Consider the following 15,752-nt stretch of genomic DNA (forward strand, 5'->3'; position numbering starts at 1 on the left):
GGAGAAAAAAAAAAAAAAAAAAAAAAAAAAAAAAAAAAAAGAATATTCGTGCCGGTGGAAAATAAATAAAATAGCAAGATGGCGAACGAAAATTTTGCAGCTTTGCTGGAGCAACAGCAGCAATTCACAAAGGCCCTTATAGTGGAACAGCAAAAGTGGATGCAATCGTTTGTGGAAAGGACTGCTGGTTCAGGTCGTAGCGCAAGTGAATCGGTGAATTGTCCACCATTTCACAACTTCAACAAGGACTTACAAAATTGGGAGTCATATACGCAACAGTTAACACAGCATTTTCTTGCTTATTCCGTCGGGGATGAGGAGAAAAAGAAAGCATATTTTTTATCGTGGATTGGTTCAGATGTCTATGAACTATTGAAAAATTTATTTGGAACCGATATTCTTCTAACATTTTCGTACAAACAGTTAATCGACAAGTTAACGGAGCAATTCCAAATGAAGAGACACATTGTTGCTGCCCGGTACGATTTTTTCAAGAGGACGATGAAAGACTCACAAACACATAGAGATTGGGTTGCCGACCTTAAGGGAATTGCGCGCGAATGTCATTTTGTGTGCTCTACAGCAGGGTGTACGTCAAACTTTGTCGATGATATGATTCGCGATCAAATTATTGTCCACACACCTTACGATTCAGTTCGTGTCGCTGCGCTTCAAAAATTGCAACCAAAACTTGAAGATGTGCTAGTAATAGCGGAGACGTATGAAACAACAACAAAAACGGTCGCAACAATAAAAGAAAATAGCGAAAAGGCAATCAACTATGTGCAGGCAAACAAACAGCAAAGTAAAACAAAAAGTGGCGAGCTACCAAACAAATCTAATCTTAAATCTTGTACGGGTTGCGGACAGTCCCATTCGCGAGACAAGTGTAAGTTCCGTAATGCCAATTGTCACAACTGTGGTAGAAAAGGCCACATAGCCGCTGTTTGCATGAAAAACAAGAATAAAAAGAATCACGATGAAGTGAAAAGTGCTAATAACAAAAACAAAGTAGCGAGTACGCAAAAACACAAAGCCAAAAGCGCAAATACCGTAGACGCGATCGAAGAAATTTATAGTTTGACAGGAGTCGTAAAAGTTGAATCAAATAAAAATATTATTGATGTCGAGCTTTTAAATAAAATAGTTGCATTTCAAATGGACTCCGGAGCAACAGTGTCTGTTTTTAATTATACTACGTATAAACAGCTAAATAGCCCACAGCTAACTAAGTGTAATCGTATTTTACATGCATTCGGGCAACAACCAATTCCGATCTTGGGCGAGTTGAACACTGTCGCAAATTGTGGAAATAAATCAAAACAAATTACGCTGATTCTGACCAGCATTGAGAAATGTAACAATTTATTCGGTTTAGATTTATTCAAAGCTTTTGCGTTTGAAATTCAACAAGTTTCGAACGTCGAAGTAGAACTAACACTGCAAATAACAGAATTAAGTCGAAAATACAAAGAAGTGTTTGAACCTGCTCTCGGAGCGATAAAAGATTTTAAAGCGAGTGTGGTACTTAAGCCAAACGCTACACCAAAGTTTTACAAGTCAAGGCAAATACCATTTGCACAAATGGCCAAGTTTAAAGCTGAAGCAAACAGACTTACGGAAGCCGGTATTTGGAAACCGATAAAATTTAGTAATTGGGCTTCTCCTATCGTGCTTGCGCCAAAACCAGACGGTTCCATACGCATTTGCGGCGATTTTAAGCAAGCTGTAAATTCACAAATCGACGTTGAGCAGTATCCACTACCAACGCGCGAAGCCCTTTTACACAAGATACGTCAAGGTAAGCATTTTTCAAAAATAGACCTCAAGGACGCATATTTACAAATGATGCTAGACGAGCCTTCGAAACAGATAATGGTTGTAAACACGCCTCTCGGTCTGTTTCAATACCAACGTTTGCCTTACGGTATAGCTAGCGCTCCGGCTATTTTTCAACGTTATTTAGAGCAACTTCTGACAGGTATAGAAGGATGCGGAAACTATTTAGATGACATAATCATTACAGCACCCACCACTGAGCAGCATATCAGCAGAGTTGAGCAAATATTGAAAATTTTACAAGACAACGGAATAAGATGCAAGAAAGAGAAATGCTCCTTCTTCCAAACAGAAATGGAGTATTTAGGCCGTCGCATTAATGCTAATGGGATCCTTCCGGACCATTCAGGGATACAAGCAGTCAAGGCACTGCAGCCTTCCGCAAATCTTCGTGAACTGGAAGCCTTTATGGGAAAAGTGAATTACTATCACAATTTCATTCCTAATTACTCACAATTAGCTGCGCCGCTCAACCAGCTACGAAGAAAGGGTGTGCCATTTAAGTGGGGTGCACCACAGCAAGAAGCTTTCACAGCTTTGAAAAACCATATTTTAAACGCTACTCAACTAAGTCATTTTAACGAAAGCTTACCGTTAGTTCTTGCTACTGATGCATCTTCTTTTGGTATTGGCGTAGTGTTATCGCACATCCATCCAGATGGCTGCGAACGTCCTATAGCCTTTGCGTCGAAAACATTAGATAAACACCAAGTTAAGTACAGCCAAATCGAAAAAGAAGGCTTATCAATTATCTTCGGGGTAAAGCGTTTTAATCAGTATCTCTACGGGAGAAAATTTACGCTGATTACAGACCATAAGCCACTGGTTACGATTTTCAACCCTAGCAAGCATCTGCCGTTAACAACAACAAACCGATTACAACGTTGGGCTGTAATACTAATGGCGTACAATTTTGATATTAAATATCGCGCTACAACTGCGCATGGCAATGCAGACGCACTTTCACGCTTACCAATGCCCACCGATGAAAACTTCGATAAACAAGAGAATTGCTACAACATCACTAGCCTATCGCCACCAATCAACGCAGCAGTTATCCAAGAACGAAGAAAAGCGGACAACTTACTAAAAAAGGTATGGCACTATGTATCCAATGGTTGGCCAGAAAAATTGCCACAATGCGATCAAGACATTTTGCCGTATTTTAATCGGAAACTTTCCATAACAAAAATAGACAACATGCTATGCCTCCATACCGATGTTACACGAATAGTGATTCCTCGCTCTTTGCAGCCAAATATTATCAAAATGCTACATGAAGGACATTGGGGAATAGTACGCATGAAGCAATTAGCACGTCAATACGTGTGGTGGCCAGGCGTAGACGCAGACATAACACAGCAAGCAACTGGATGCAATGTATGCAAGCGAAATAATCCAGCCCCAGTTTCTGAATATCAGAACTGGCCAAAAGCTACAACTGCGTGGGAAAGAATACATATCGATTTTGCCGGTCCGATTTTCGGTTCAATGTGGCTTACATGCGTCGATGCATACTCACAGTTCCCTTTCGTCACACAAATGCCATCGACCACAACCGAAAACACAATTACAGCACTATCAGCTATTTTTGCGATTGAGGGATATCCTAAAACTCTAGTTAGCGATAACGGTCCTCAGTTGATTTCAGATGTCTTCCAGCAATTTTGTAAGCTACATGGAATAGCCCACAATACAATAGCGCCATTTCACCCAGCTTCAAATGGATTAGCTGAGCGTTTCGTGCAATCATTCAAGACATCAGTCAGCAAAAATATTCAAGACGGGTTACCAACTAAATCTGCAGTTTTAAGATACCTCGCTTCATATCGATTTGCACCTAATCTAAACGGGAAGACCCCAGCTGAGTTACTTCATGGTCGTCCAGTGCGCACACTACTGAGCCAACTTTTTGAACATCCGAGAAAAGCAACAACAAATCAGAAACATATAACAAAGTACGAAAAAAATCAAAAGGTATATGCTCGAAACTACGCTAAAGGAGAAAAATGGGTCGAAGCCATTATAAATAGAAAAGTTGGAAATATGATGTACATTGTACAAACTTTGCAAGGCTATCTAAAACGCCATGTAAACCAACTTAAGCTGAGGCAAAGTGCAACCAATGAGGTAACGCCTAACAATTTACAGACCTATGACACATACCCAACCGTATCACCATCAAATTCACATCGACGCCGTAGTTCAGAACAACTGACAGAACAACACGCTACACCTGCAGTGGAAATTGTACCACAAAACGCTGAGCTACCTTCGAGCAATAACAACAACGCAACGGTGAACCAAGATCAAACGCCTAGGTCAAGCAATCAACCTGAATCTGGTAAACCATTACGCAGAAGTAATCGAATACGTCGAGGGGTTAACCGGTACTCACCGCCATACATCAGAAAATGAATTTATTTAACATAGTATCAAATTAAAGGGTGGAGATGTGATATATATGTAAAGTTTATTTCACTCCAAAATATATATTCATATTGTTGTATATGTATGCATACTCTAAATAAGCTCCACTCAAAATATGTTCACATACACATGTAAAACCACATTCATATCATCAAATTAATTCTCATTTTGTATACTTAGTTTTAGTTCTATTCTTTCAATAAAGTCAGTCTCTCATCTACTCTTAACTACAACGCGTGTGCTTTCGAATATAACACTAGTATATTTACTTTGCTTTCATTTTGAAAAATAAACAATTCTAAAGAAAAGTGGTCAAAGGAGAAATTAAAAAAGTCATATTATGTATTATCTTAAACATTTTACATTGCATTTAGAGCAGCCACTACGAAAAATTAACACTTTGCTTAGCTATCCTCAAATTCGTATTTCTTTTTTTATTAATTTTAACGGTTATTTTCACTAAGTCAAATTCAATGGCATTTGCGGTCAAATGAGTGAAAACAAATTGTCAAATGGGACTAAAAGATGGTCTTTTGATTGATTTAGATCAGAATAGGCCTTCAGGCGTATACATCCGCTGCTAAAGCGGCTATTTGTAAGTTTTTGGCCCATAATATCATCGATAAAGGTAGGGATAAAGGAAAGAAAGTTGTGTCAAAATATGGCGACAAATTTTGTTGTCAAAATATGACATAATGAAAACCAGCCTTTATTCACACATACAGTTCAGTGTCTAGGATGTCTTAAAATTTCATATTTTTTTTAGATGAGAACTATAGCTATTTGACCCATATTCGCTTTTTAATTTCTGGAAATATATTTAAAATGCTTTCGAAGTTACTTCCTGCAATTTGATTATTTTTTCTAGACTTGCTGCACCTATCAAAAGGAATCGGATAAATAAGCAGACTTCTCCTATTGTTTTATAAAAAGCTGGATAAAGAAGTATACTTCGCAAAGTGTTTTTTTTTTGTCTTTTTCGCCAACGTTTTTCAGTAGCCAAAATTAGACAAAAACAACGCTCCTCCGATTCCCATTAGATTATATGTAGTCTATAGATATAGGCTCAGTTAAAAAAAAAACATCCATCTTTTGTATACAAGTTTTAAACGACATTTATAAAAAAAAAACTACAAATGAATGATGTAACTTTTTTAGGTACAATCTGTCTCATTTAGGTACATTTATTTTATGATATTAGGTACAATTTCAAATATCCATTTTTCAACCCTGATAGGAAGCAAGAGAAATTAAAAATCCATTTGTTTTAGTTTTTTTTCGTTTGTAAACAATGAAAGCAAATTTGCTAAAACCAAAAGAGGTACTGAAAATTCGATAAGACCAAAATAGTACGAAATCTTTTAATCCTGATACGTATAGAGTTTTGCTTCGATTTACACACGCAATACATTGTAGGTATTCAAACTTTTGCGAAATACTGAACAAAATGGCTATAAGTTTTTTCCTGCACAATTTATAAAAGTGAACTTAGAACTTTTCACTATAAGCTATCGATATGAATTTAAAGCAAGTTGAGTTTTCATACATTCTTCCATAAGAACTTTTACTGATACCGGGATACCAAATGAGCGTTTTCCCGTTTTGACGCTTTTTTATTATAAAAACCTACCGAAAAGTGGAAAGTGGCAACTCTTTCCCTTACACTTTCACATTTATGTCAACATATATGAATTTTAAAATTTAAAAAACTAAACCAGGGTTGTCACTTCAGAAACCAAATTAGTGGTAGTTTATTAATAAAAGCTGATTGGTAGAATATTTGTAAAGATTAATCACAAAAAAAGATCAGACCATGAAGTGTTAAATATTCAAATATAGATAACTGCATTTTTATTTTTATAGATTAATTTTTCTGTTTCGCAGTTTTTCACTGCGTTTGTCGTTTGAACTAAGTTTAAACTCGGTGTGCAGTTTTTCAGTCAAATTTTAACCTAGTCTAAACTAAGTTTAAACACCCAATCTGGCTGGGTTAAACCGACTTTAAACTATCAGCTGTTAAGTTAGATCCCCTCCCCCCTTCGTCAATAAACCACAACTTTTTTACTTTTGATTTAATAACACAATATCATTTTATCCTTCTGATTTGTAATTTTTTTATTTCAGACTTATGACAAAATACATTTTTATAAATATTTTAAATTATCCGTTATTGGATTAAGCATGTGAATATTTAGCCTGTACACACTAGCCTTTTCGAGACCGTCTGAAAAGCCCAACGTGCAAAAATACACCAGGCTTTTCAGACGAAGAAAGCAGCTTCAAGTTATATACATATGTAATATCGCAATTTTCTCGGTCTGAAATTGCGGAGGTGAAATTCTACTCTCTTGTTGTTGTTTTTGTTGTTGTTGTAGCGGCTACAACAACTCCGCCCAGATCGGTTAATATCTCAGTCGTTGTCGTCAAGCTCCATGAAGGTTGTTTAATGAACCTGTGGACTTCTTCCGTCAGTTCGTAGAGATGCCCCCTGACGTGCCTGGGCGAAGTTACTCCCTTCTCTCTCTCGTCCATAAAAAGCCGACTTCAGACCTTCAGAAAATACTTGTGTGTGCAGCCGAATAACACCAAAAGTTTTATAGCTGCTCACTTGCACTTGCTGTATTGCTGATGTGGCGCAGAAAAATTATTTGTTTGTGGATGAGTTCGTTGCTGGTATGAATTCGAGTGATTACTTCGCTGACGGATTACCTGTTGAGAGTTACCCCGACCTGATGAACTCATTGGATTATTTTTTAAGTCACTGTTTTTTCTAAAGCAAGAACTTCCAGGATCAACATCCATTGGAACAGTATTTTGGGTAGTATAATTTTGGGATGTTCGGCCAGTGTGGGGAGTAATGTTATTTAAACGTGGTAAAAGAGATGTTGATCGGTTAATTTGTGGCATACTAGGTGCAGCATATGTTTCAGCGAACTCGTATCTTTGTTGGTTGCTGCAATTCTTCTGCTATGGCAAGTGCAGTAGGTAGATCTGGGGGATTGGCTGAGAAAAGCGTATCGCAAAGTGGGCGTCTCAGACCAGAAATAAATACTCTAAGAGCGTTTTCTCTAGTTTTGTCATTAAATTCATTGGTCAGTTGCTCATTATTACTGTATGTCATAATGTTGTTGTTAATTATTAATGTAAGTTGTTTGTCCGCGGTCTCGTAATACTCATTAATGGACATTCGTCCCTGTCTCGAAGTGTTGAGTTGATTTTCTAAAATACGTAGTGGGCGCTTATATGCATACAATTGGTCTAATCTCAAAATTATGACTTTAAAGTTAAGCGGTGTATTGAAAGCGCTAAGATTTTCATTAGCTACTGACGTTATTTTATTACGTAAAATCCCCATCGCAATATAGTACTCTTCTGAGCCTTCGTTGCAGTAGCTAAGTGCAAATCTGGCGTGGCTACCCAAACCCCCCCTAAACGAAGGAGGATGAACGCCGCTTTATGAAAGTCACCCCTTGAACACCTTTGCAGAGAACACCTTTCTGCGTAGGCGGCCTTCGGCTTAGGCGTAGGGATTATAACCCTTACTACGTAGAATTCTCCCTTCTATGTGACATAACCTTGGGAAAGGATGAGGTAACTAGAATTCCCTTTCTGTGTGGTAAACCTGGGGCTGCCGCCCCAGTGATGTCTATTTTGGTTACTGGGTGTTTTATAAAAATATCTTGTATATAAAAATGTATATACAAATTTATAACAAAAATTTGCAACAAATACCATATTTCCAACCGACCTTATTGTTAAATTAGTGCACAGATTTAGTAAACTAAATTTTTGTAATAAAGCGTGAACTGTTGTCTACAAGTGTGTGTAAAAGTTTTTTGATTCGATTCACACGTTTGGGCACAGCAACCCAAAATCGTTGTACAAATTCATAAAGAGTACCCTATGGTATTAATAACAAGAAATTTAAAGCAATTTTATACTTAAATTGTGTGGATCCGTTCTTGATGGCAATGAAGTTTTTGTCTTGCAAGGTTTTAGCTGCTCCTCTAGGTTACTTGTTGTAATATCTGTTGTTTTCTTGAAGCTGATATAAAGTAGCCTTTTGCGTTGGACTCTGGTTGGTAGACTAACTAATTGGTAGTATATTGTTTCAATAGACGTTGCTTTCGTTTTTGTTTGTAACTGTTTCAGGTTTTGTATGCGTGTTTGTAATTTAGATTACCAAGGTTTGGTTTTTTCGGTTTAGTTTATTGTTCAAAATAATTCTTGGAACTCGATTTCTCATCTTCTTATTTCGTTACGTTTTGAGAGGGTATAATGTTCACACTTTTTTTGTTGTAGTTGGTCACTAGCTTCTTCAATGTTCAAATTACATTCGATGTTTTAAGGCATAAAATATTCCTTTCACCTATTTTTGTCGAGTTACTTCATTCACAATCTAGCATATCTGTTTTAAACTTTTGTGTCAGAAATATTTCTTGTTCAATTTGTTTATTATTTACGGGATTCGATATTTATTCAATGTTTCGAAGCATTTTTAATCTTCACATTTTTAAAAAATATTTCCTCTCACTTATTTTTGTCTGAATTTTCGTTCAACTAGCACCTAGCTTTATGCTAGAACTATTTCGTGTTCAGTTCTTTTTACTCAAAGCACTGAATCTTTATTTAACCTTCAGATTTGGACAATTATTTCGGCAGAATTCTTTTATTCAACGAATTCAACGTTTTAAAGCATTCACACTTCTACCAAAATTTTACTTTGTATCTCTATTTTTTTAAGTTTTTTTTCACCAATTATTTCACGTTCGGATTATCATTTAAAGTTTGTTCACATACAATGTTTTGAAGCATATTTAATTTCCACACTTGTAAAGTTCTTCATTGAACTTCTTTAGTTTTTGTTTTACTTAGAATTTTCGCTTAATTTTCAATATATCAATTTTTAACTTCATTGCTCCACGTTGGGCGCCAGTTATTACCCTGTGGGCACTCCTTAAATAAAACAATCTTGATCTCTTTGGTTTTACTTATTTTTAATCCCTTTGGTTTTATTTATTTTTGATCACTTTAGTTTACACTTCACCCAAACTTAAACTCTATGAAAATGTCACACCTTAAGTACTTTTTTGTTTACCAATTCTTCAGGTCAATCGTGTTCTAGTTAAGCATTGTTGTTGTGCCGATCTGCAATTTTGCTTAAGTACTTTTTTATCGACCAATCTTTCAGGTGCGTTCGTGTCATAGTTGTTGGTGCTTTTGCTTGCTCTGAAGAATTCGTATGCAAAGTTTGCACGTACATAGGTGTGTGTGTTATATGTAAGTATAGGAATTAATTGGTATATTACGCTAACGTGTGTATGTGTAATATATGTAAGTAAAGAAATTGTATGACTTATTACAGTGACATAACTTGTACGTACCAAGTAGATTAAACTGGTCAAAACAGCACGCATCTGTTCTTCTGTGCATGAGAATATATACATAAATAAATACAAACATACATATGTGTGTATATGTATGTATATACATATCTGCATGTGTACATACAATCCTTTACTCGAAATTCTTAGTTGATGCAATTTTTATCCCATACATTTTTTCTGACCAAACCATCCGTTTGCATGTCTAACCTGCTTGCCTCATTTGCCTCGCTCGTCTGCTGCTGCTCGCAACGACGCCCTCGCGAGGGCAGAGCTAATGGGGTCCTCGCTTGCTTGCCGCTCTACTCTTCCGCTGCCCTCGTTTGCTTACTCGCTCGTTGGCTGCTCAGCGCGTGCAAATTCGAACCCTGAACTCATAGCTCAAAGTACATGGAGTTCAAAATCAAAACAAATGAAAGAAAATAATACTCCTCGCCCCCAGAGGACTTGGTGATACAAATGAAAAAAAAGGAACAGTGATCGACTAAAATAATTGAGCAATTAAATATATTCATGGTAAAGAGGGTAAATTTTACAACTCAAAAAAAAAAAAAAAATTGTTGCGAATATGCTAAATACTGAAAATCTTATAAACTATACGAAACTTAAAAAAACAGTTGAAAGAGGGTTTTTGTGTTGTCATTGGAATTTCCTATTCGGCTATTTTGGGGGGTGTTCCCGAGTTCGAATACGTAGAGTTCAAAATAGTGGCAAGTGCCGTTCTCAAAAATGGCAACTTTTTCGATTTTCAGGTAGGTTTTTGATAAGGTTATAGATGAATGATTATATTTATTTACATATATACAAGTCGATTGTATACATATTTATACATATATGTATGTGCAGACCCGACTATAGGGTGGGGGTGTTTCCCCCCCAAGGCCGGATTTTTTTGCATCGGACTATAGGTATTAGTTGTCTATGGACTGCCCGCGTTGGTCCCTTTTAGTCATAAGCGTTTATAATTGCAAATGACCTACTCATGGCTCAGCCGGCTTCACACAAATAAGTAGTAGATTACCGTGGGGGAGTTGAACCACCTCGAATCCGCCATCTCACACCACTGAGAGAGGTGAATTGAACCACTATGACTTCATCGACTACAAACGCATAAACGCTTGCATTCCGAACCGCCGGATTCTAGTAATCTTAAGCTTCTTATTAACCTTTTGTCTAATGTTATCTTACACATTTTTTATAACTATCTGCTTTGTGGAATTTTTTCCCACTTTCTGTTACTACTTTCAGTCTACTGTAAAACTTCTCTTAGCATCAAACTTCTTGCTAAGTCAGTTGACTCTGACATAGAATACATAATTACAGAGGTTACTGATGGTATATCCAAAGTTTTGATTTCCTGTGTGTACAATCCACATAAATGTTACCCGCTAGACTGTTTCTTTTCTGAGTTGTCCTTGTTTCTTATTGATTTGAGTGTTATGGGATTTGTGGAGATTTACATGTTAATTTGCTCGTCAATGATTCTGGTAGCATTAAACTACGTGATCATATAATAGCAGCTGGACTGGCTATTGTCAATGACGCAATGCCTACTAGATATGCCAGTAACTCTAATCCCAGTCTTTTAGATTATTTTATTACGTCCAACTTGTCTTATGTACTAAAATTTGACCAACTGTCTTTTATATCGGACCATGATTTAATTTTTTGTATTGTTGATGTTGCATTTAATTGTCCAGAAGCTAGTACTGCTTTCTTGTACCGTGATTTTAGTTCCTTAGACACTAATGCGTTGTTTTCTTAATGTAAACATATATGTTTGAATGATTGCTGGTATTACGAGACGGTTGACAAGAAACTAGAATATCTCAACAATAATTTATCTGCTCTATTTGATCGATATGTCCCTATACGCACTGTTAATACTACTAATAAATCTTGCCCTTGGTACAGCGGAAAAGTAAGTTTCGCTATAAAGAAACGCAATAAAATGCATGCCAAATGGAGAAGGTCGAATACTGAAGCTTTGTGGAACTCGTACAAATCTGCTCGTAATGTAGCAACAAATATTATTAGGCAGGCAAAAAGGCGTTACTACAATCGTAAACTAAATCCTTCTCTTCCACCCAGTGAGCTATGGCGAAATTTGAAAAGTCTACGAATCCATGGAAAAACGAATGAAAAATGTCAAGTAGACCCCGATACTTTAAATGACTATTTTATTAGTTCAAGCAATCTCTGCAACTCTTTTAATGTTCAGGGTATTGCTGCCAGTGCTTCTGTCATTAAGGACGCTTTTGAGTTCCGAGGAGTTAATGAGGATGAGGTTATAAAGTCTCTAATGGCTATCAAGTCGAATGCAGTGGGTAATGATGGAATATCGATGAAGTTTGTCAAAATCGTGCTTCCTTTTATTGCAAATCCTCTTACTCACATAATAAACCATTGTATTACAAGTGGTTGTTTTCCAGCTGCTTGGAAAAAAGCAATTATCTTGCCTGTACCAAAGAAAGCCCTTGCTTCTGATCCCTCGGACTATAGGCCAATTAGTATTGTACCAGTATTCTCGAAAATATGTGAGTCCTTAATGGCCGAGCAGATCTCAAATCATATTAAAAAAAATAACTTGCTATCGCCATTGCAGTCTGGTTTTAGGCCTAAACATAGCTGCGCCACAGCTATGACCAAAATTTTAGATGATATTAGGATACCATTTGATAATGGAGAACTTACCCTTCTCTGCCTCTTAGACTTTTCTAAGGCATTTGACTCGGTCAACCACACTTTGCTGCTTTGGAAACTCAGGAATTACTTTGCCTTTTCCGACAACTCTATAAATTTTTTAGCTAGCTACCTTGAGGGAAGAGTTCAACAAGTTAAAGCAGATAGTGTTACATCCCGGGTCAAAGCTTCAACAGCGGGTGTTCCTCAGGGTTCGGTTCTAGGTCCTCTCTTATTTAGTATGTTTGTCAATGACGTGTTTTTAGTGCTCAAATATGTCAACGTCCATGCGTATGCTGATGATTCAGTTATATGTGTCTAATCGCATTGGCCTTGTCGAAGATTTATGTTATAAAGTTAATAGTGATCTGTCTGAAATTCTGTGTTGGGCAAATAAAAATGCGCTATGCTTAAATGCTGCAAAATCTTACGTTATGCCGATATGTAAAATTGAAGCTGGTAGTAAAAGCATCACATCGTTATGGATCGGTCCAACTGCCCTCAAAACTTCTGAAAAGACCAGAAACTTAGGTTTTATTATAAATAATAAGCTAACCTGCTCTGACCATGTAAACAAGGTTGTTAGCAATGTATTTGTTATATTACGAAGATTGAGAATCTCTGCGTCGTATACACCGCAGGAAACGCGGCGGAAACTTGCCCTGCAGTTAATTGTACCCCACTTCACATACTTTGAGCGAGTTTACACCAAACTTGATTCAATTTCAGCCAGAAAGATTAATGTAGCTTTTAACAACGTTACGAGGTATGTGTACGGCATTGGTCGTTTTGCTCATATATCGCCATGGAGAGATAAGATTCTAGGATGCAACATTTTGAACTTTTTGGCTGCAAGGAACTGTATGTTCATATAAATTGTTAGAGTGGAAGCTTCCTCAATATTTATACGACAAGCTTGAACCAACCAAATCACTTAGACATAACAGCCTGGTTGTCCCTAAATTCAATTCTCTAACCTCCAGCCGACTGTTTTTCTTCGGCGCTGCAAGATTGTGGAACTCGATTCCTAACTGTGTAAAAACTGGACTGAATAGGAGTAACTTCAAACGGGAAATACTTCAATATTTCAGTAGTATTGATTTGTCTTCCGCATTTTGACTATAAGTAATCTGGTGGGAACCTATCTTCGAATCCTTCTTATTTACTTAACCTTCTTACTTATATCTACAATCTACTTCTTTCTATCTAAACTATCTTTTGCTTTGCTAGTATTTAATTTAACACTTTAAGCACGAATATTTATAATTTTCTATGGTAATTATTATTATATATTTATTATTATTTTATTGTAATTTGTTATAGTAAGATTTTAAATAATAGTGGATATGCATATAAAAGACTGCAGTGTCTTAGTTGTACAAATATTTGTAACAAATAAATTGAAGTTATCGCATTTCTATTTTCTACGATTGTTTCTTTTTTAAATAGAGGCTTTTGTTTCCCCTTTATTTGTCTGCTATGAACAGAGTATCGCCACTATTATATTCTTTGGGTGGCGATCGTTTTGAATTGATTCTTGCATTTCTAGCTTCTTGCTCATGTAGTAATAAAGCTTTGATATTCTCGTGCGTTTGATCCCTAAAGTCCCTTAAGCCTTGGTAGTTTACCCTAACTGTTCTGTTAAAGAATATATCTACCGGTTTCCTTTTTGTTATGGAATGTATGATATTGTTGTACCTATCTACGACTATCGCTACCCTCTCATTGGGAGTAACCTTTCTACCCGGCCATTGGCTTCACTCCGTTGTGTGGGCGTCTGGTAAATTTCAATCGCGAGAGATTTAATGTAATTGAGAACGAGTGGAGTTAGGAATCCCCTCTCATTGTCCATGACCAAGATTTTTGGCACAGAAAAATAATGTAAAACGTGAGTAAGTTTCCTTCGGATATAAATGGACGACTTATTCTTGATAGCAAATAATTTTGCGAATTTCGAAAACTTGTATACGCAGCTCAGAAACTTCTGTTTTTCAATCTCAAAAATATCAATGTGGATGATCTCGCATGATAGCTGGGAATCGGTGTCGGCTGGAGGTGAGGCCTAGCCGGATGCCCGTCATATTTGTTAAGCTTACACACTTCGCACTGCCTAACATAATCCCTAATTTGTTTTGACATACCTGGAAAGTCATACTTTTCTAGAATCTTCTCTTTGTTTTCCTTCGGATTCCTGTGCGCTCTACGATGCTCTTCCTCGATTATGTCGAAAATTCTGTCAGGGATGGTCACGTCTTCCACTAGGCGCTGAGTTATCCTGATCCTATACCTGTGGAAATTATTAGCGTACACGTTTTGCAATAATTGGAGAAATTTCTCAGGAATTTTTATACCATTTATAACATTAGGATTAAGGCATACTTTAAGAATTGGAATGACGTTTGAACTGTCGATATTTGGCAAAGTAATAAAATATCTGCGGTAGCCATGATGCGGTTGCTCATGACATCGAGATTCCTGACCTACTCTAAATATCACCTGATTCCTAAAGACGTTTATGGGGGCCTCGACGTGTGGTATAAGATCGGAATTATCCTGTTCAGCGGAATGCATCGTTGCTACCTCATCACTATTTCGCTTCCTGACGGTTGAGCCACCACAGAATCCGTTAAGGCGTTGAGTTCGGTCTTAAGACGGGAAAGAGCATCCGCGACCACATTATTAGCCTTCCCTGGCTTATAAATTATTTCACAGTTATATTCTTCGATTCGTGCTTTTGCTATAAATTGGTTCAGAAGTTGATGTTTTAGTTTCTACGCGTACGCAAGTGTCTACTAATTCCTTCCCATTAATAGATAGGAAAAGGTTGCTAAATTTGGCTACTAGTTCGTTCACTTTTTCTTCCGTTTCAACAGGGATGTCCTTAGACAAGATATAATTCAAAAAATATTTAGGGGGTGCTCAAAGCGCTCAAAGTGTTCCATGTATTTTATATGGAGAAAAAACCATTTTTCGTAGAAATGGTATAAAACTCTTAAAATTCAATATTTTTCAATCGGAAAACTGTGGTTCTCTTCAGGAGAATTGTTTATTTAACTATTTTTTATGATTAAAGATTTTTCCATTGCATTTTCTAGGGGTTTTGGAGGACCTATAAAATATAGTTACTATGAAAAAATGGTTAAAGAGACAATTGCGTATTATTACTGGGAATCTCCTGAAGATAAGAAAAGTTTTCCGATCGAAAACTGTTGATTTTCAAGAATTCTACACTATTTCTACGAAAAGTTGTTTTCCCCCATATAAAATACATGGAAAACTTTGAGCGCTTTGAGCACTCACTTTTTTCAAAATAAAAAAATAGGGGTATACATTAGCGCACACAAGGGGTGGGTTTTGGGGTTCAAACCCCAAAAGTTGGCTACGCTAAGGCGAACATAAAGCATAAATATCGGTCGT

At 36.8% G+C, this 15,752-nt stretch overlaps 2 protein-coding genes across 2 annotated transcripts in view; both read left to right on the forward strand.

Moving 5' to 3' along the window:
• The window catches only part of LOC118749347 (mitochondrial import inner membrane translocase subunit Tim17-B), a 144,608-nt gene that overhangs the window by 82,373 nt on the left and 46,483 nt on the right, over nucleotides 1–15,752 (forward strand). The gene's annotated exons all lie outside the window — the stretch shown is intronic.
• LOC118749330 (uncharacterized protein K02A2.6-like) lies at nucleotides 18–4,579 on the forward strand. The gene is made up of 2 exons (XM_036484127.1): nucleotides 18–2,934; nucleotides 3,094–4,579. Exons 1-2 carry the CDS (start codon nucleotides 79–81, stop codon nucleotides 4,255–4,257), a joined length of 4,020 nt encoding a protein of 1,339 aa, XP_036340020.1. The 5' UTR covers nucleotides 18–78; the 3' UTR covers nucleotides 4,258–4,579.

The sequence above is a fragment of the Rhagoletis pomonella genome, unplaced genomic scaffold (assembly GCF_013731165.1).
Source record: "Rhagoletis pomonella isolate Grant_MI unplaced genomic scaffold, Rhpom_1.0 Rhpom_scaffold_00001, whole genome shotgun sequence".
NCBI classification, from domain to species: Eukaryota; Metazoa; Arthropoda; class Insecta; order Diptera; family Tephritidae; genus Rhagoletis; species Rhagoletis pomonella.

What these genes read in the sequence shown, in the direction of transcription:
- LOC118749330 (XM_036484127.1), top strand. Translation starts at nt 79, where the DNA reads ATGGCGAACGAAAATTTTGCAGCTTTGCTGGAGCAACAGCAGCAATTC. An exon ending in CGGACAACTTACTAAAAAAG is followed by an intron (nt 2,935 to 3,093) that starts GTATGGCACTAT and finishes CGCTCTTTGCAG; the next exon opens with CCAAATATTATCAAAATGCT.